At 48.8% G+C, this 20,603-nt stretch overlaps 1 protein-coding gene across 1 annotated transcript; it reads left to right on the top strand.

The window, feature by feature from the left end:
• The first annotated feature begins 22 nt into the window (after positions 1-22).
• On the top strand, positions 23-20,550 carry LOC130371938 (neurabin-2-like). Its single transcript, XM_056577819.1, is given in 15 exon segments — positions 23-398; positions 679-1,146; positions 1,149-1,349; positions 1,352-1,613; positions 1,615-2,107; positions 2,110-2,283; positions 9,443-9,575; positions 11,557-11,677; positions 12,210-12,314; positions 14,197-14,329; positions 15,658-15,807; positions 16,108-16,161; positions 16,678-16,907; positions 17,452-17,548; positions 19,339-20,550. Coding segments are annotated over 14 exon segments (2,565 nt in total). The 5' UTR covers positions 23-398; positions 679-785; the 3' UTR covers positions 19,390-20,550.
• Positions 20,551-20,603: the final 53 nt, after the last annotated feature.

Below are 20,603 nucleotides of genomic sequence, written 5' to 3'. Positions count from 1 at the left end.
CGACGCAGTAGTTAAACATATTTAAACTTTGGTAAAACACGTATGCTCAAGCAGGCTACTGTCCAACTAAATTATTTAGGAATACTACCTCGGTTACTGACACCGTTTATATGTGTCTATGATGAAGCAAACATATTGCCAACCTATTTAGTTAATGGTTAGGTTATTACGTTTTTTATCTCAGTGCAGTAAATTGTAATGTCCAATGTGTTTATATAAGTAAAGGGAAATATATCAAATGTGCCTCCAGATGGGAAATACCAGGTAACGAGACTGGCTTTAGGACCCAGTGGGATCCTGGTCCATGCAGCAGTCTCTCTGTCTCTACGAGGACCAGAAATCTGCAGTTCACAGAATGAAGAGATCAAAATGATGCTTCCTTTAAAAAGGGATTAAACGTAAGCAATCTGTCGTCAGTGTTAAGTCCGAAGCTTATGACTTACTGTTCTAGTTTCTGCAGCAGTGTGTTTATGCGTGGTGCTGATATGTCAAGCTTTGTTTAAAGGGATAGGGATTTTTTTGCATTATAATTGCAAGCGGGGCTAATGACAGATGCATCGTGCTCCCATTCTCAATTACACTGAAATACAGTCGCGTTGGATGCTAGCTTGGCCTTTAAACCATCTCTTGTTTTGTATTTCTCTCTCTCCCCCATCTGCCGCTAACCAACCTCTCCAGGATTGATCGGCGGATTTCGAGATCAGCAAAATTTGTGTTTGCCCTGGTGGGGAGGAGAAGGGAGAGACATGCTGCTGGCGAGCATCCGTTGCGACGCCTGACCGACCATGATGAAGACGGAGCCCACATCCAAGAGCACTGGCTCTGGATCCTCGCTGAGGAGCCCATCCCCGCACCGTAACGCGTACGAAGCCGGGATGCAGGCCCTCAAGCCCGTGAAGGAGAACAATGCCGCGAACGGAGACCTGCAGGAAGGCCCGCGGGGACGCAGGTACGGCTCCAACGTCCACCGTATTAAGAACATGTTCCAGCAGATGACCACCACATCGCCCTGCGCCGACGGCGCCGAAGAGGGCGATGGCGAGGGCGGCGAGATGGAGGACACAGACAACGCCGACACATCGGTCCGTCTGTCCCTACCCCGAGCAGGGAGCTTGAACGAGAACGTGGACCATAGTGCGCTTTTGAAACTGGATCTACGGTCTCCGACCGCGTTGGTAAACTAGACCCCAAGGCGGAGAACGGGCAGCAGCCGCAGAGAGCGTCGTCGCCCAGCTACTCCAAGCTGCAGGAGACGCGGCGGATATTTGAGCAGCAGCAGGAGCGGCAGCAGGAGAAGCTGGCGACCACGCGGGTGTTGCTGAAGACAGACAAGGCCTCGAGCTTCCAGGATGCCGGCTAGACGTCGGCCGCTTCAACGGCAGCACAGAGTCCCTGGACAGCCTAGACACCAGCGAGGCCGTGTCCCCCACGGTCAGCCAGCTGAGCGCGGTGTTCGAGCGCGCCGCCGAGCTCCGGAGCAACCTGCATCGCCTGTCCTCCACGCCGCCCCTACCCTCCCGCGGGGTGTGCACCAAAGTGGGTGTGCTGCACTCAAAACTCATCCCCAAGAGGGCCAGGGCGCTGCCGGTCAGCAACCACGAGGATGAGGGGGGCCCGCGGTCAGAAGGACCAGGAAGGGGGCCCGCCCAGGAGCCCCAGGGGAAGGACCACCACCAGCACACGGTCGCCCCCCACATCTGACAGCCTCAACGGGGGCCAAAACGGTGCTGAACTCTCCTCCGGCCGCCACCATCACCACCACCATGCAGCGGAACCAAACGACCAGAAGAACCAAAAGTCGGTCTCGGATGCGGGGGTCGAGGCGAAGAGTGGGGACGTGAAGCCCAGCAAGTTTAACCAGGGTCAGGACCCCGGCAGCACCCTCTCCAGCGGGGACACCCACGCCTCCGTGGGGAACGGGGACGCCACCGGCCGGCAGCCGCGTCAAAGCTCTCCGAAGGGGGGCACGGGCCAGGATGGAGGGCCACAGGTGGACGGCGAGGGGGCAGAGGGTGAAGGGAGAACCGGGGATGAGGAGCCGCAGTCGGGCCGCCGGTCGGGGGACGTCGGCACCTACAGCTCTGTGGGGAGGAGTACGATAGCCAGGTGGACGAGGAGGAAGGGGAGAGGGACGAGGAGGAAGACGAGGAGGAAGAAGAGGAGGAAGAAGAGGAGGATGACAGCTACGAACCCGAGTCCAGCTGCGTGGAGGTCACTGGGCTGCCTGAGGAGGAGGACCCGCCGGCCTCTCGGAAGATCCGCTTCAGTGTCGACCCGATTAAGGTGATCATTCACTCACTCACTCACTCACTCACTCACTCACTCACTCACTCACTCACTCACTCACTCACTCACTCACTCACTCACTCACTCACTCACTCACTCACTCACTCACTCTGAATGCTAATTCCATGTCCATCTAAAGTTAGACTTGGGGATTCCCTGTGGTTCATGAAAATTAAAACCCACAGAGGAATTATAGCAATGTTACGAAACAGTTGTTTTAATTTATTCTCAATGTGCAGACATACTTCCACAGGGCCACCAGAAGTTGGATATAGCCCACTTTATTCCTCTTGCAGAGAAAGGCCTCTGTGTTCTTTGTATTGTATATAATGTGTCACACATCATTTGTATGCAGTGTTGACTCTTCTCATACGAGCAACCATAAGAGCTGGAGACACTTGGAGGTGTGCACTATAGGCTATTTTAACACACTTTTGTTCATTAATTAGCACCCTCCACGCTTCTTTCCACGGCTGCACTCTGACGCCGTCACAGTTGTGAGAGTGTCTACACTACATCATAATGGCGCAGGCTCCCCCATCCACAGTCGGTGTGATCCTAGCTAGCTAGCTGCTAACAGCCTGCATTCCCCCCGTGCCTATCACTGGGGCCCTGAAAACGTTTCTGTGTCTCCTCCGATACTTATCCAAAAATGCAGTGGGAGCTGCTCTGTCCGTAGATAATTGCGAAGAGAGAAACAAGAAAAGGCGTTCATTCCGTTTTGTGAGAAATGCAACCGGCCTGCAGTCAGCCAATTGATGCATAGCTTTGGATAACATTTAGACGGCTACTGGGAGAAAGAGACACATGAGTGATAGAGAAGTGAGAATGCTTTATTTTTTTAGTAGCAGACACGGACACACAGTGTGAGAAAGCCAAAAGGTCAAGCTATGCCGAGGGGGGCCCATGTGTTGTTATGCCTTTATGGACTGAAACGAAAGAGACAGTAATGGTTAGAGCGGATGCAGGAAGCCTCTTCTCCGAGCCGGGGCCCGGCGGTAATGATCCAGGGACGAGCGTCAGACTCCCAAGGCTCGGCCTTGTGTTAATCCGACTGTGCCTCGGGCTCCGGTCCACAGAGACCGACGGGGACTCTCTCCAGTGGTGCCCCGGCTCTCTGCATCACACGTGCTCGCACACTTCCCCTTCCTCGCGCTCAAAGCCCAGACGGAGGCTCCATGGCTTGCATCAGTGGTGGGGGCTCAAGCTGCCTCCTTGCTGTTGCAAGTTGCTGAAGGGCAGGGTCAGAGGCGGGTCTCAACCCGCTACAGAGACGCCGGCTGAGGAGCCGTAATGCCGCATCACTGTACAGCACCCCTGTTGTGTAAAGTTGTATGTAAAGTTGAAGCTTGTGTGTCGTTGGACAATATGTGACAGTGACCCCCTACTGAATGCTTTATGTATCAGACTGCAGTGCTTGTGGCTGTCAGGTGGATCGCGAGGAAGTGGTGGTGGCCCCCTCATCAAGGCGCCTGAAGAGCAGCCATGTTTGGGTAGTACAAACACAAACCGCGTAGGCTGTGTGTGAATGGAGTTGGTGTTGTTTTGGTTATTAAAAATCAGAGAATGTCATCGCACGCAGTGCTTTGCAGCGGCACATCAGGGAGTCTTTTGTTCCGGGGGGATGATGTGATCATGCAAGGCGGGGGGCGTGATGTCAACCAGAGCTGACCCGTCGTCATTGAGGTTAAATATCAGGCCGCTGTAAAACCAAAAAATAGAAATGCTCAAAGCTCTTGCGTCAAGCTGAAGCCGACGTTCTCCACCCACACTAACAGGAAATGCCATTTTTAGTGCATATCTTTACTTGTGTTATGGTCTCAGGAGGACATCAATCTGTAGTTTGATGTTGACACACACACACACACACACACACACACACACACACACACACACACACACACACACACACACACACACACACACACACACACACACACACACACACACACACACACACACACACACACACACACACACACACACACACACACTCTCTCTCTTAACTGACTGACTGAAAACAGCCAGTGCAACCCAAGGCTGAGACAGAATTCACACTAGCCGCTTTGTTCAACACCCTCGTTCGCTCATTCTGTCCCTCTGTGTGTCCTCTCTCTCACCCTCCTCTTGTTTGCTACCATTCTCCTACTGTTAGTAAAAATAGTCTGGCAGTATGGTTGTTTCAGACAGCCCCCTTCCCATGCATTTCCACGGCTGGACGGATGGAAGACAGAAGTCATGTCACACATCATATCTTATTTGATTGTGCAGAATGTAAATGATATTTTTTCAGTATACTGCTTTCCATTATTTAAATATTTGATGTATATCTTTGGTGGATAAGAGATATAACAAATAAAGTGTAGTGGCTGGGGTGTTGAGCAAGCAGATGAGTGGTACCGGCTTGGAATCCCCTCACTGCCAGGAGACCAGTAGTAGGTATCCTCGAGCAAGCAGTCAAACCAGCTCCCTGCCCCTGCATAAAATCATGGTTGAAGCATGGGGCAGGCTACTCTTCAATCGCCTCCCACGTCTGTCTGTATTCTCCTGCCTCCACACAGCTCTGTCTCACACATACACACACGCAAACGGCGACCTCAGAAAGCCTATGATGTTTATTCCCTTACCAACCACACCGGTGTCATAATGTACAGTCTATTGGACGGAGTCAACACCTCGTGCAGAAACGCGTGTCTTTTAGGCAACATCTGGGGGAAAAAGCACAGGGCAGCTCGTCCAGTGGACTGTGGCTAGAGGTTGCCCACACCTCAGCAAACAGGAGAGACACTCCTTCCTTACACACTCGACAATATCGCAAGTCAGCGTGTCAGCAGTCCCGACCAGCCCCCCATGTGTCCGGCGTCCTGTATTTCATTATCCAGTGAGATATGGCGGGATACCAGACAGATTATCGAGCAAGGTCACACTGTCCCGCTTCTCCTACCAACCCACCCCCACCTACCCCGCCCCTCCAGCAGCAGAGCCGTACATGTGATGCCCCCCCCCCCTAGCCCCCCGTCAGCCTATGCGTTCAGGTTACTGCGACAAAACCATGTTACGTAACGTCCTGCATGCAACAGTGCGATTATAACATCTGTCTGTCACCAGCGCACCAATCAACTCGGAGCGCTGAATTGAAGACAACACTCCTCTGGGTGTTCCGTCGAGGATTGTCAGTCGGCGGCTGCTGATAGGTCTTGGCGTCCTCCTTCGGGCCAGGGTCGTTTTCCTTGTCTCGTCTGGCCCGACGGAGCACTGTGGCACAGGGACAAACATGTTTTAAAGCTTCCCCCAGCCCCCTCTTTAAACATGCGCTGCTGTGGCCGGCCCCGGGGTCAGCACTTAAGCCTAAATTCGCTCCTGACCAATCATGCCAGCCTGCCAAATAGAAAAACTTTCTGGTGCTATGCAACCGTAACCATGGCGAAACACATCCGTAACGGCCAGTAGAGAGTCGCATGGCGACGGGGTCCAGGTTGATTTCGTGGCACATCTGGGGTCAAGAGCATTCATTACCAGGGTTAGCACCATTTGGAACCAATTATGACAACCGCAGCCTCAAAATCCTTCGCTTACGCTGATTGGTTTAGCCCGAGTGCGAGGGTTGCTGAAGGAAAGTTTCTTTTTTTTTTCTTTTGAATTGGTACGGCCATGGGAAATTGTTTGGTTGCCTCGTTTTCCATTTAATTCCTTCTGGGCTGGAGCTTTGGTTCCGCATGTGTTCTACAGAACCGTTTGGCGTGCCAGTTATCAGGCGTCAAATCGCAGCTCTCCCTCGACTAGACAGAAGCTCTATCTCACCTCAACATCCTGCCAGTTTTACACGCCAGCGATAAATCACAAAAACTTGACTCGTAGCTGGAATCGAGTTTGGTGACACAGGAAGGGGAAGTGACCTAAATCCAACTCCAGACCTTATCAAGGAGAATGAGAAACGACTGTGAGATAAGAAACTCACTGGCAACACAAGCCACTTAACCTGAAAAAAAACCTGACACGAAAAACCAGGCCACTGTGACGAGCACTATGAAGATGAAGATGATGATGATAACGATGACCATACTGCGTTGTAGGGTGCTCTGCAGGAAATACTGTGTGGTGTAAGAGAATACAACCGCTTCCTACTCCACACATCCTTTGGCCCAATCCAAAATTAGACGATTCTTGATTTTCTGTTTTAGCCCTAGTCAGGCTCCAAAGGAACCGTGCATGTGAGGGGCAGCATCTGGAGTCCGCCCAGAGATGTGAGTGTCGTTGCAACAAGCTACAAAAAAACAAACGGTGCTCCCCTGGCGTTAGCGTAACCACACGGTAGCTAGACAACCCCACCACGCTGGAAGCAGACGGTAATAGAACCCAGGCCCGCAGAGAGGCAGAAGCCTTCTCATTTAGCGTGATCCAACAAGTCACGAAACAAAATGGTGGTTGTCAACACGAGGCTCGCTGCAATGCACGCGAGCACGCAAACAAAACAACCTGGTGGGATGGGTCGGTTATGGTAGCCGGGTGCCCACAGAGCCCTTTTGTAGGACACCCCAGGGAGGGAGGGCGGGCTGGGAGTTTCCTGGCCATCTGTTATCCACTGTGACCTACTATCGGCCACAACTGGAGCAGCCATCCCTCCTAGAGCCCTGCACCCTGCCCAGTCCCCCCCACCCATGTGCCCCACCCCTGCTTTTAATCCCCATGTTTGTCTCCTCAAGGCGCTCAACCCGCACACTCTGTCACTCCCTGTCACGGACGCGTGTGGGTGTTTCCCCTCAACAGTGAGGGTCCCCCCACCTTGTTCTGAGCATGCTCAGTGCGCTCTGGTTCTTCTTGGCTAGGGCCGACAAGGTGTCGGTGGGGGTGCTGGGGAGGGTGCGAGCTGCCAGGGCCCTGAGGGAATCCTAATGCGTGTTGTCGTTGTCTTGTGTGCGATCATCCGATGAAGAAATAAAAGTCGATGCCATGTCAAAGACAGTGTGACTGCAGCCTTCTTTAATGCACTCTGGGCTGGTTCTGCTTCCCCATGGCTTATGTATGTTTGAACTTTAGTGAGGGTGGTCTCGAAATAAAATGCTTTCAATATCCAAAAGCCACACAAGGACCTTGCGTTGCTATTGTTTGTTTTTTGTGCATCTTCTGGAGTAGTGAAAGCATTCTTTTAAAGGCAATGATATCCAAGAGCCAACGGCTGTAGCCTCCATCTTTAAGGCCAAGACAAGTTGCCTGTTGAGAACTTAAATATCGCAGAGAAGCTAGCTTGCGATGAGTTGCTCTGTTGTTTATTTATCCATCCCACTTTGGAAGCCATTGGAGGCAGTAGGCCACACAGTGTTTTTCCGTGGGTGTGTGTATGCGTGTGTGGCTGTCTGTAATCCACATTCTGTTAATCCGTCTAAATACAAAGGTAACCTAAATCGGAAGCCTCTTTCCAGTCTCTCTTCTATCCCATGCTGGCCGTCCACGGCATTAGGTCAGCCGGTTCACTGGAAGGACTTAATGCAAAATTCAACATTTAACTGCCATTTTTTTTATTCCTGCAAATAATTAATGTATATATCCATATGCATTAATTTATGCTTCTTCAAAAATAACTCTTGTTGAAACTTCAGGTTTATTCTTCCACGTCAAAATGTATGAAATTGTTATAGGGTAATATGAGACTCAAAGTGCACTTAAAAGTGGTCATTACATTCAGAATTCCAGGATCCGCAGTGCAGTGAAGTGTGTCCGTGTACATACGATGTTTGATCATGGGTGAGCTGGAGATACGAGGAGACCGTATGTGTTAGAGGAGGTGTGTGGGGGGGGGCTGGAATGTTACGGGATCTGTCAAAACTCACCGGCCATTTAGTGTGGGGGTAACCACGGTGACGGATTGGGGTAACCAGGGAGATTGGGGGGGGGGGGGGGGGGGGGGGATGTGACTGAATGGCAGCCAGCACTGCAGCAACAAGATGGCACAAATAAGACTGAAACTAAGCTATGGGAGAAAGGGGAAGAGAGTAAGAGGGAGAGAGAAAGAAGCTAAGAGAGAGGGAGGGAGAGGGAAGGAAGGAAAGAGAGGGAAGGAGGGAAGGAGGTAGGGACATTGAGAGTGAGTAAAGGAGAGAGAGAATGACAGATGAAAGAGAGCGAGAAGACATTTGTGTAAAAAAGTGAAAACATCTCATCAAATTGAGTACGAGGTTTGGAGCTGTATACGAAGAAGCTAATCATTATGTAGAGTGGGGGAAGGATGTGAACGAAATCAAAGGGAATGTACACAAGAAGGTCCAGCGATGGCTTGGTTGCCGGGCCGATGGGGTATGAGGTGTTGCATGCATAATCACTTTCCAAAGACCAAGGGTGATGCTTTTAACATTGTGTGTGTGTGTGTGTGTGTGTGTGTGTGTGTGTGTGTGTGTGTGTGTGTGTGTGTGTGTGTGTGTGTGTGTGTGTGTGTGTGTGTGTGTGTGTGTGTGTGTGTGTGTGTGTGTGTGTGTGTGTGTGTGTGTGTGTGTGTGTGTGTGTTTAAGAGAATCCATTTGAGTGTGTGTGTGTGGCCTCCTAAGTAGCAGCTGCAGAAGAGTTCCATTAGCATGCTGGGTGCGCTTACGTAAACCAGGCCCACAAGAGTGGATGTGCGATGGGAAAATGTCCTGAAACTTGGCCTCTGCTTGGTCTAGCTTCTCGGTGGCTTACCTTAGCTGATTTTCCTCATCGGGCTGGCTTGGTTAACCTCGACTTGAGTTTGTGGTGTGCCACTATTACACACACTTGTGGTGTGACTCTATAACGCTACTATTACACCCCAGCCGGCAGACTACTGTAGACTCTCATGGCTCTGATCCATCTTTGACCAAAACAGCTAGCATCACAGAGCAAAACAACCCTGATGTAGCCAGCAGCTGTTCGCAGGGCAGACAATCGCTGTCTGCTTTGGACTCGGGTGGAGAGAAGTGCTAAAAAATATGAACAAGCCTGTAGTGGAAAGACAAACATGAAACATGAACGAAATATATTTCGGAACACATCGTAGTCTAGGCTAGGTTTCCACAATGGTCTGTTTCCTACCTGCCTGCCTGCTTGTCCCCTCCAGGCGTTTTGATCAAAACATTGTAGTCTCTGTGACGCGTGGGGGTTTCCACAGCGATGAGTTTTCCAACCAGCCCTGTTTTGTCTCCCCCAGGTGTTCGCCACCTATCCCAACGAGGACTATGACCGGCGGAACGAGGACGTGGACCCCATGGCGGCCTCGGCGGAGTACGAGCTGGAGAAGAGAGTGGAGCGGCTGGACCTGTTCCCCGTCGAGCTGGAGAAAGGTACACGCCCACCTCCCACCCACGGCCTATTTAAACCCCCACCCGCCCCCACCCGCCCATCCAGATAGCAACCACCCGGCTTCAAATGACGACGTGTTCAGGGAAAGGGAAGCGTTTATTCGCCTTGGGTTACCAGATAGTCTGGGGAAAAGTGCCGCGTATGCGCCTCTTATAACGGTCTTGTTTGTTGAGGCGTAAGGACAGGTTAACTCCGAACTCCACCTCGTTTGCCTTTCGCACACGCGCCCCGGGTGAACTCCGGAGAATCGGGTCAGGAGATGGATCAGGTCTTTCTCACACACGCCACAGGAGGTAAGCTGCCTCAGACGTATTGGAGATACGCCATATCCATCAGGCGAGGTGTGGCCCCTGGGTAGACGGCGTTAAGAGGCAGGGCGTGACGCAAAGAGTGTGCAGTAGAAGTCACATTGGTTTGTTTACAACACATCGGAGATGGCGGGTGAGGCTTCCAAATCCGTAATGTTGACCCTTTTTTGCGGTGATATCAGTACTGCATATATTTAGATGTATCCGTAATATCCACACAAGAGTGGAGGGCGGAAAGAAGTTGGAACACAAAAGGCAGGCAACAAGAGAAACGGGCGAAGGCGCTGCACTTGGTTTTGCGTCATTCGCATGATGTGAAATGTCATCCTCACGTTAGCAACACGCCCACTCGCTCGCTGTGAATTATCCGACACTTTGATCATCCAGACTTTAGACGAGAGGCCTGGTAGGTTACACTCCAGAGGGGCGGATCCCGACGTTTTTGTTCACACACACACAGCCCCAACGGGCATTATCCGACTGTCCGGCTTTCAGTGTGTGTGTGAAAGGCCTACTGGCGGTGTAGATCAATATCTGAAGCCTGATGGCAGACCAGTTCAAATCCGGGTGAACAGTCCTTATCACTTTCTCTCGCTTAATGTTTTTTTTTTCGACCAATCATGTCGCTGGAGGAGGGGATCTGCAAGCAGGTAATTGGCGTACACAAACTCGGCCCGCAGAAGTAAAAGTTAACTGTCAAATAAGTGTCTAAAGGTTTTAAACCAACCACCATGTAGACAGTGACCACTGTTTAAAAATCCCCTTCTGAAAGCTTCATCCAGTCACACCAGTTGTTTTCTCTGATAGAGTATGTTCTGTTATAAAACAGGATACGAGGCGTAGCCCCTTCGGTTGCAGTTCTTGTTTCTGGACCAAGCTCTGTGACGCCCCCCTTGAAGCTCTGCTATGACGCAGGCCTAGTAGGACTGCGGGTTCTGAGATTTAACCAACAAACCACCATTTCACATTTTTCACGGCATACTTCAAAGGGAAATGGAGCAACTGTGAACACAATTAGCATATAGAAACGTCCCAGTTTGGGGTCTGCAGCCTGCAAATATTTACTGATGTTAAACGAGGTTTAGGCTGCTTCCTATTTCTACATGCCCCCGCATCATACAGAAAGCATGGTGTCCACAGGGCAAATGTACTGCAACATTAGACGCCTTTCCCTCGGCTACCTCGCGTCCCTTTAACAATATCGCACGTTAATATAGTTATACATATCTAAATATAGCATAGTGTATAAGGACATGGTTAAAGATCAATGAGGGAGAGAACGCAAAGCAAGCCATACCGGCTGGTATTATAGTGGGACGACTGTATAATCGGTGCGTGTTTTGTAATGTACATTTTAGGGAATGCATTATTTGTGGCATCTACCAACCCAAACTCATTCGTTTTTGCATGTACTTTCCTTTAAATAACAAAAACAAAACACTACATCTGGAACGTTCTCACTAGAGTAAAATATGTCTCTTATCAGCCACACAACCAAACATTGCACATTAATACCAAAACAGACCCATTGCACACCTCTGCTTAATCACTCGGCCCGTACATATCCATGAGCAAAGGGGACATGGACCCAACCAGGCGTGCTGACATCATGGAGCGTACGGCCACTAACCGTGTCCTGTGCTCTCTGTGTTAGACGGCGACGGTCTGGGCATCAGCATCATCGGCATGGGGGCCGGGGCCGACATGGGCCTGGAGAAACTGGGCATCTTCGTGAAGACCGTGACTGATGCAGGGGCCGCCCACAGAGACACCAGGTAGGGGCCCTGAACGTCCGACACCGGGCCACTCCTGACCTGTTTAGCATGGGAGGGTCAACTCGAGCCGAATGATTATTTTTTTGGGGGGGATGTTTAATGTGCTTAAATGCGATCAATACTTCGATTTTGTAGTGATGCACTGTTAACCTAGATTCCGGTTCTCCAACATTCAATTGGAAATGATCCAATGAAGCCATATGGGGAGACTCTGGTTTGTATCCTGTGAAGTAATGATATTTATCAACTTATGACAATTACCTTGGTTGTACAGCCAAGGGTGTTTCAGCCTTTTTTGAAAAACGGACTATCTTTTTTTTAACATAGTTAAAACATAGTTTCATAATCATAGAAACCTAACTGGCTTTGGGGATTCCCTGTGTTATTTGATGAATGGCCCTCCATGGATCCATAAATAATTCATCAGAATAATTTAGCGATTAACTGTAAATTGAAGGAAATTAAACACCCCACACACACAGACACACACACACACAGGGGGGTGAGCCTGACCCCGCTGGTTTGTGTTCAGGATCCAGGTGAACGACCTGATCGTGGAGGTGGACGGCACCAGCCTGGTGGGCGTCACGCAGAGCTTCGCCGCCACGGTCTTAAGGAACACCTCAGGAACCGTCAAGTAAGAGACTCCTTCACTACTGACCAGGCGGCAATCTTGGATTCTGGATTTCTTCCTTGCTAATTAAGGGAGCTTTTTTTATAGATATATATGGCATGTTAGGCCCTTTGAGTCTGTACCGGTAATTAAGGGCTATACAAATTAAATGGAATTGAATAAATGTTTTGGTTTAGAACCAAGACGGTCGCTGTGGGTGAGTGAGGCCCATTGGACGGCCGTGTGCTGCACAACTGGTGAGACTCAGTTGTGCAGCACATGGAGTACCAAAAGCTAATTGTGAAGTGAGACGTGAGCGGCCGACAAGGTAGACGAGGCATGGGAGTTGAACCCAGGATATTTTTGGACACGCTATCCTCTACATTATCCCACCCTCACACTTGTAGTAGTCACTCCAATCCTTCCTTGCGTACAACGTTGCCCCCAACAACATGGGCGACGGCAAGCGCCGAGAAGAGAGCAACAACAACGACTGCCTTGTCATCGTCCCTGCGACCCAGCGCGTCCTCCTGACATCTGACACTCAAGAGTCTCGCTGGAATAGATCGCTTCCTATATATTCTGTTCTGCCCCCGTAGCCAGTTCGGTCATGCGAGGCTTCTCCGACCACATCCTGGGCCATTACGATTGGCTGCCGAGATTGAGGCCCTTGCGCCGCGACGCCGCTAAACACCACTGTGATGATGATTACACCCTTTTATGATCGCAGTCCTCCCCCTTGAGAGACCCGGCTGGATTTAGAACAGACGGTTTCAACCACAGTAAACATCGGCAGTTGACATAGTTGGCTGGAAAGTAGTGTTTCTTTTATTAAGAAGCCTCTTTGCTAGCTATGCTGCGCCGTGGTTTGTTTAGGGGAGGTTAACCGTTCAGGGCACTTCATTGCTCCACTAGGCTCTTGCATAATTTAGAGCATTTTGCATTAAGGGACGCGTGTACATGCGTTATCTCTTTTCATGAGATAACGCATACATTATAGATCTTCAGTAGAGGTATACAGAAATCGGACTCAGACATGGATACAGATCGGGACGTGTGTTTATGAACACTTCATTACCCGTCGGCAAGTGGAAGGGGAATTGAAAGGTCCCTGTGGGTAGTCTTAACTGACCCTGGCCACGTAACTGTTTACAATTCTACTCAATGCACTGTTGTGGGCACGTGAGTGAAAAAAGAGAGAGGGAGGGGGAGAGAGCGAGAGGAAGCGAGTGACAGAGAGCGAGAGAGAGAGAGAGAGAGTCCACGACAGGCTTTGGAAGGGCTTTGATTTTAATCACAGAAGAGCCTCTACCCCAGAGACTAGAGCCTTTTGTTCAGCTCCGAGCAGGAAGCAGATTTCAGCCGCTGGAGAGCCCAGCACATTCCATAATGCGCACAGTGCACTACTGTACCCCAGCTCAAACGCTGCGTATACATATATAAAGACTTGTTTTCTGCTGCATGGTGCCAGCGCATATAGGTTAATGCTTACATTAACCCTAAACTCATTTTAAACATTGCCCTTCTTTATGAACTATTCCTAGTGTGTGATGATTTGCACTACCCCTGTAATGACCGCTGTCTGAAAGTAGAGTACTCCTCAATGACTAGTAATTGTAAATTATTAACAACGTCCTTAAAGGGCGCCTCCTATTTTACCACCAGGTGGCATGCTGATTAGCCATTACAAGCCATTTCAAAATCTTCATTGTAGTGACATCACAAATGGGAGTGACCTCCTAGTTTGCTAGATCTCCAGCATCACACCTGGCGGTTAAATAACACCCCTTTTCAAACCACAACTTCCTACGTATAGTTCGCCGTTGTACTCGACGTCCTCCACGAGCTTGTTTTCGACCGTTTCCACGCTCTGAGTGCGGGTGTGTGCTCTCTCCGTCGGCTGCAGGTTCCTGATTGGCCGGGAGAAGCCCGGGGAGCAGAGCGAGGTGGCCCAGCTCATCCAGCAGACCCTGGAGCAGGAGCGCTGGCAGAGGGAGGTGATGGAGCAGCGCTACAGCCAGTACATGGACGACCAGGAGGTCAGCGCACGCCGCCCTAAGAGGCTCCGAGTCGGCCTGGTTTGGTCGTAAGGATAGCGATAACAATACAAATATAGGGCACATGTGAACCTAAATTCAATGCTACACTTTCAAGTATGCAATGGTAAGAAACCATAATGACGATATTGAAATGGTAAAACCGACAGGAAGATAACGACCCCGAAAAACGTAACACTATACAGTAAATACACAGTCACTTAAATACTAGTATATCTAGTATAATAGATGCCTGTGTAAATACAATGCCCCCCATGCATTCGCTGATTGCGTGTCATTGCCTGTACAGAATACATAAGGGCCCTCCAGAGTCCAGAGCCATGTCGGATTGTCCACAGTCTCCCCCCATCCCCTACGCACATAGACCATGATTGACATTAATGCAGAATGTGACGGAGATAAGGGGGAGGGGTTCTACGCTGCAGTCTCTGTGTTTTCATGCAGACTACATAATCAGCACAATCAAAGTGATTGAAAGGCCGGTTCAGGCAGAGCAGGAAGACATGGGAAGAATCCAATTCTGGGGCCGGGGCGTGCCACCCTCACTGCAGTAGTCATCTCCAGATATGAAGATTGCAATCTCCCCCTGAGTTATTCTCTGTCCGTCGTGCCTTCATGCAAACAATGTCCCATTGAATGAGCGCGCCGTGCCTGAGAGCTGCTGCTAGAAAGTCGTGGCAACAGAATGCGTGCACGCTGTCCACATTTGATTTGAGCCGTTTTACTATTACTATTGAGGCATTTGTAGACTTGCAAAGAGAGTTAGGGCCATTAATGGTGAGGCCTCTTGTTCAAGGATGAGGTGTCATTAATGAGATTGTTAGGGTTAGGCATCTTGCTCGAGGATGGCAACGGGTAGACTGGATATCGGGGTTAAAACCCAGAACCCTTCCCCTGGGAGTCCAACCCCCTGACCGTTATCCTGCCTCTGTTTAAGCACCCCTATCCATATAGTCTGTGTAAATTGGGGCAGCATTGGCTCAGGAGGTAGAGAGGGTTGCCTGGCAACTGGAGGCATGCTGGTTCAATCACCAGCTGTGATTGAACCAGCGGTGTTGAGGTGTCCCTGAGCAAGACGCCTAACCCTAACTGCTCCCTTTTTCCGCCTCGCATGGCTGACAACGCCCTCTGTGTTTAAATGGGTACATGAATGGGTGAAAGAATGAGTGATTATGAGAAACTTATTGTGAAGCGCTTTGAGGGGGCCACAGGTTAGAGTGCTATGGGCCCAAATAATAAGCAACAGATTGTTGTCAGGGCTTTGTGTTTTTTGTTATTTATTCATCCATTCATCTCCGTTGTGGCGGCAGGGGGGTGAATACGCTACCGACGAGGAAGAGGACGAGGACGAGATGAGCCCCTCCTACCGCGGGGCGATCGAGGTGTTCGACCTGGTGGAGAACGAGGACATGTCGCCCCTGGAGACGGATCCCGAAAAGCTCGCCCACAAGTACAAAGAGGTGAGCCCTGAGTGAAACGGAAAAGAGGAAGAGATCCTCACGATCACACCTTGTATCACACGTAGGCGGCGATGTTACGTGTTACATAACACCTCGTGCACAGGCACACTCTGAAAACCCAGCCGCAGTGGGGTACGTGACCTCTTGTGAACATACATTGAAGTGGCGAACCCTTTGTTCGCCCTATGTCCATGTATTTGTTTGCTACCTCTGCTCCTTTTGGGTTTTGGGTGTGACCCTTGTCTTGGTACAGGTCAAAGACACTCTGCCTGACGATATGTGATGTATTTTGTTCCGTAGCTCCACATAAAACATGCCGTCACGCAGGCTGAGATCCAACAACTGAAAAGAAAGGTATGTCACTCCTCAAGTACCCGACAGACGAGCAGGTTACAAATAGTACATTTGTCGATTGTATTTTGCCCCACACGCATAAGCGAACGAACCGCTTGAGTTAGTTCGAATTTGTTCATTCATTATTTTCCCTTTTACAGGCACATTCTAGTCGTGTAACAATAACATTTCACAGGGCCCTTTTTAATATTTGTATTTGGTACATTAGTCCTGCTGAACATTAGTACATATTAATGTTATCCTGTAAATATGTAGTTAATATTAGTAAATTAGTCTGCAGAACATTTACTACATATTATTATCATCTTGTTAAATATGTAGTAATATTAAGTACATTAGTCCTGCACTACATTACCCCACTAGATAATTAATCAATAAACAATATATGCGGCAAAGCGACCTCACGTAAAGGGCATACTTATTTCCGCAACAAAAAGCGCTCAATCCCCGTCTCACTGTCCCACCTCCATGACGTCTCCGGTCTGTTCTGAACGCGGCGCGGCCGTCCCTCCCCAGCTGCACCACGCCGAGCAGGATAAGCAGCGGTGGCGCATGGACAAGGCCCAGCTGGAGCAGACGCTGCAGGAGAACAAGGAGCGCATGGAGAAGCTGGAGGGCTACTGGATGGAGGCCCAGAGCCTGTGTCAGGCGGTGGACGAGCACCTGAAGGAGACGCAGGCCCAGTACCAGGCGCTGGAGCGCAAGTACAGCAAGGCCAAGCGGCTCATCAAGGAGTACCAGCAGAAGTGAGGCCCGCTGCTGTCTGCTTGTTTGTTAGGGGCTTAGAGATCGCTACTTTTTAGGAGTAGATTAGTACAAGGGATCCACCGACTTCACGTTTATCCGTTATTAATATGTGCCACTATGGGCTGATTCTACTATTCAATTCACCTTTATTCGTAACGCCCCTAATCACAGGTACAGTCTCTAGGGCCATATATTTATGACTTGATATAATTATACAACAGGCTACATTTAGCGGACGCTTTTATCCAAAGCTACTTACAACCATTCATACACACTCCGACAGCGGAGTCCACCACTCAAGGCGACAGCCAGCTCGTCAATAGCAGTTGGGGTTAGACTTGCTAAGGGAAAGCTCGACACTCTGCTAGGAGCCGGGGATCAAACCCGCAACCTTCCGGTTACAAGTCAACCCCCCTCTACCCTCTGAGCTAAAATTCTTCGTTAAAATTAAAAAACGATAACAACTTCGTTAGCATTGTGTTACAAAACCAGTAGCTCCTGCTCCACGTTTTGGGATGACTCTGTTGTTGTTGTGGTGCTCAGGGAGATAGAGTACCTGAAGAAGGAGACCCAGCGGTGTGCACAAGATGGAGCCGAGGCCTCGGAGCTCCAAGAGGAGTCTGGGCAGCTTGAGGAGCAGGTAACGGTGAACCCCCCCCCCCCCCCCCCGTCGTCGTGTTGACTGCTCTGTGGGCTCCCGGATGGCACCCAGTCCTACCAGGGGGCGCCTGGTCTGAGCTTAGGTTGTGAGGACACGCTACAAGCTAGCTGTTGTGATATATTTGTTTGATATAACAAAGACATAATTTGGTAAAGGTCGGCTAATAGAACCTGATCGAACTTTTTTTTTTGGGGGGGGTTATTTTTTGGGTGAGAATTAATTTATTTATTTGCCGCTTTAATTTACGATTAACATTAGCTGCTAAAAGAGCAGTCAATGAAGTCTGTGTCCTTGTATTGTTATGAGGTGGATGTGCGTTTTCGTTGGATGCAGGTGTGACCTAGGAGGACCACTGGGTTTTATTAACAGCAGGGTTTGATCTTGTTACTCCTCATATCCAAAAGCATTTTAATCTGGCGGCCGTGATAATCCATGACAGTACTCCGTAACCACAATAAAATGAATGCCAAGCTTCCATTCTGGATGGTGGCCTCAACCTAGCATCCAATCCCCACTTTCACTCAGACAATGATGATGGCATTATTTTACATTCTTTTGATTGTTTTAATGTACAAAGAAAGGGTTTGTGTGGCTGCCTGGGGAGCCTTTACTCTGATGGTGACGCAGCACTATAGTGGAGCCCTGGAGTCACAGTATCCTATGTTATTGAATCTTTGGTTGCACTTTATTTGAAGGGGTGTGAATAAGACGGACTGACTGACAGCTTTTCTGAACAGGAAGTCTATATGACTCATTTAGGTGCCAATCCGCAAAGGATGTGTGAGATGTCATTGTTGTAACTACTTGACGTTCAACAAGACAACATAACCTGTCAATGTCTTTGTTATGACAACTTGGGATTCACCAAAACAACATGAACATGCCATAGCTGGCCCTTATTACAAAACTTTAACTACTTTGTGTTAACATTACGTTAAACTGTCATGTGGTTGGTTTCAACATTGGCTGTCATGAGACTATTATAATTGTGTCATGAATAGTTTATTTGACCTCGACTACAGAGGTGCACTGTCAAATGCTTGTAAACACCTTAACAAAAGCGATAGACGAGCATCTAAACAGTTATTATTTTTGCAAAACCAATGTTCCCTAAAAAATATATACATATGCCCTGAAACAGAAGCTTCCAGAAGTCTTTCATAAATACAGACTTTTAATAACATGATGAATAGTTGTTAAGAGGATGATACTTTTAAAATTGGTCCTCAAAAGACAAGCAAAATAAGAAATGTAGCATGGATATTCTATCAATCTTGGAAATATATTAGCAGAATTTTCAAAGAAAACCGCACATCTTTCAGCCGTACTTTTCCGAGAGTAGACGTGTCGTTGAACTCATCAAGTGGGCAGAGTTTGGTCCAGTACGCCTCAAGAAGGCTACACAGTGATCAGTGAAGGCTGAGCAGGCTCCTGGATCCAGCCACCTGTACACCAACTCAGCAACACGTTTTCAAGAACACTACAAAATCTACATTTCACCAAACATGCTGGCGGAAACTTGCTTCATTAAGACTCTTTCATGTTCATGCAGCCGTCATGACAGTCCTTTGCACACCTCCTCAAATGCAGGGTTACCATTAGTCAATTCATATTACTGGTTTCTGCTGTGACAGTCATAGTTTGTCTCAGAATAATAACATACATCTTGGCTCATCGAGTCATGCAGAACCATCACTGAATGCCTCTGAATGCTTTGACATTGATCTATTAAAACTATAACCGTCTTTTCTTTCAATCCTTGTCTTCAGGTGGCTGACCTGGAATCCAGGGTCGAGGAGCTGAAATCAGATCCTTTATAGGGAACAAATAGAAGCCTTCTTCCTCATGGCGTTTATCAATGGAAGCTGAACTTGGCGAGATTTAAGGAGACGTCGGCGACGATGATGGTGGCGTTATTGTACTCGCAGTGAAACGCAGGGTATCTTTGGTCTCCAAACGTACTGTGTATGTACCCTTCGGCTTTAACCCCAGTTTATTTAAACCCTTTTTAACTTTTCTTTTTCTGATTACATTTGGAAAGGTAGTTTTCTCTTCACAAAGGATAACATTTTCTGTCGCAGTATTCGTGTCGTTTAGTTTTTTGAGAGTTCAGTATTTAACCATTCCCCATTTATTTCTTTTTTTGCTTTTGCTTTTAATTGCCAAACACATTCCTACTATTCCTTTGCCTCATTTTTGTGAAATGTTCTGAATTGTACAGACGGCGTTACTGCTGTATGTGGTGCATCGCACAGAGTTGTGGGGGCCGTGTATATATTTTTATTAATGTGTAAAACATTTAACATTATAGAAACTAACGAGATTGTGGATCAGCGTGTGTAATTTATGTGATCGAGACAGGCGTGTTGGTTTTGAAAGGCTATTGCACTTGAGAGGGATATCGGCATCACTGGAACGGCACGGAGCCCGGAGTGACTCCAAAACATGTACACCAATACCCTGACCTCCTTCAGAATGGTTTCCTCCTCGCTTCTTTTCAAGAAAAACCACCTGCTGCCTACTTTTCAAAGCGGTTTCTGTTTTTTTTAACATTTTCTTTAACGTAACAAAGACTCTCCCGTACTTCGACGATCAAACAATCGCTGGTTTCCACTCTCGTCGTCGTCAAACGCTCTACTACTTTCCTAACATGGACCAGACTCCTGAACTGCTGTGCCACACTTAGAAACGGATGAAAACGGATTACAAGTTGTTCTTTTTGTGATTTTTCTCTTCAAGATGGATGTTGCCAAGGGTTGTTGTAACCGGTATTATTAGCTAGGACTACTGATATACAAATACATATATATAATATATATATAGAAACGAAACACAACTGGGACTTGGGTGGTTTTAGACGCCCGTACCAGCAGTAGATTTTTAGATTTGAATATGTAGTGTAACAAACCAGCAGCTGCACACGACACCCCTGTATCCCTAACCCTACCCCCCCCCCCACCGCCCATAACTCCCCGCCCATAACCCCCCACCCATAACCCCTCTCCCATAACCCCTCTGTGTGTAGCACATGGAA

The sequence above is a fragment of the Gadus chalcogrammus genome, chromosome 18 (genome assembly GCF_026213295.1).
Source record: "Gadus chalcogrammus isolate NIFS_2021 chromosome 18, NIFS_Gcha_1.0, whole genome shotgun sequence".
Taxonomy (NCBI): Eukaryota; Metazoa; Chordata; class Actinopteri; order Gadiformes; family Gadidae; genus Gadus; species Gadus chalcogrammus.
The sequence above is the reverse complement of the archived record's forward strand: the minus strand, read 5'-3'. Positions and strand labels throughout refer to the sequence as shown.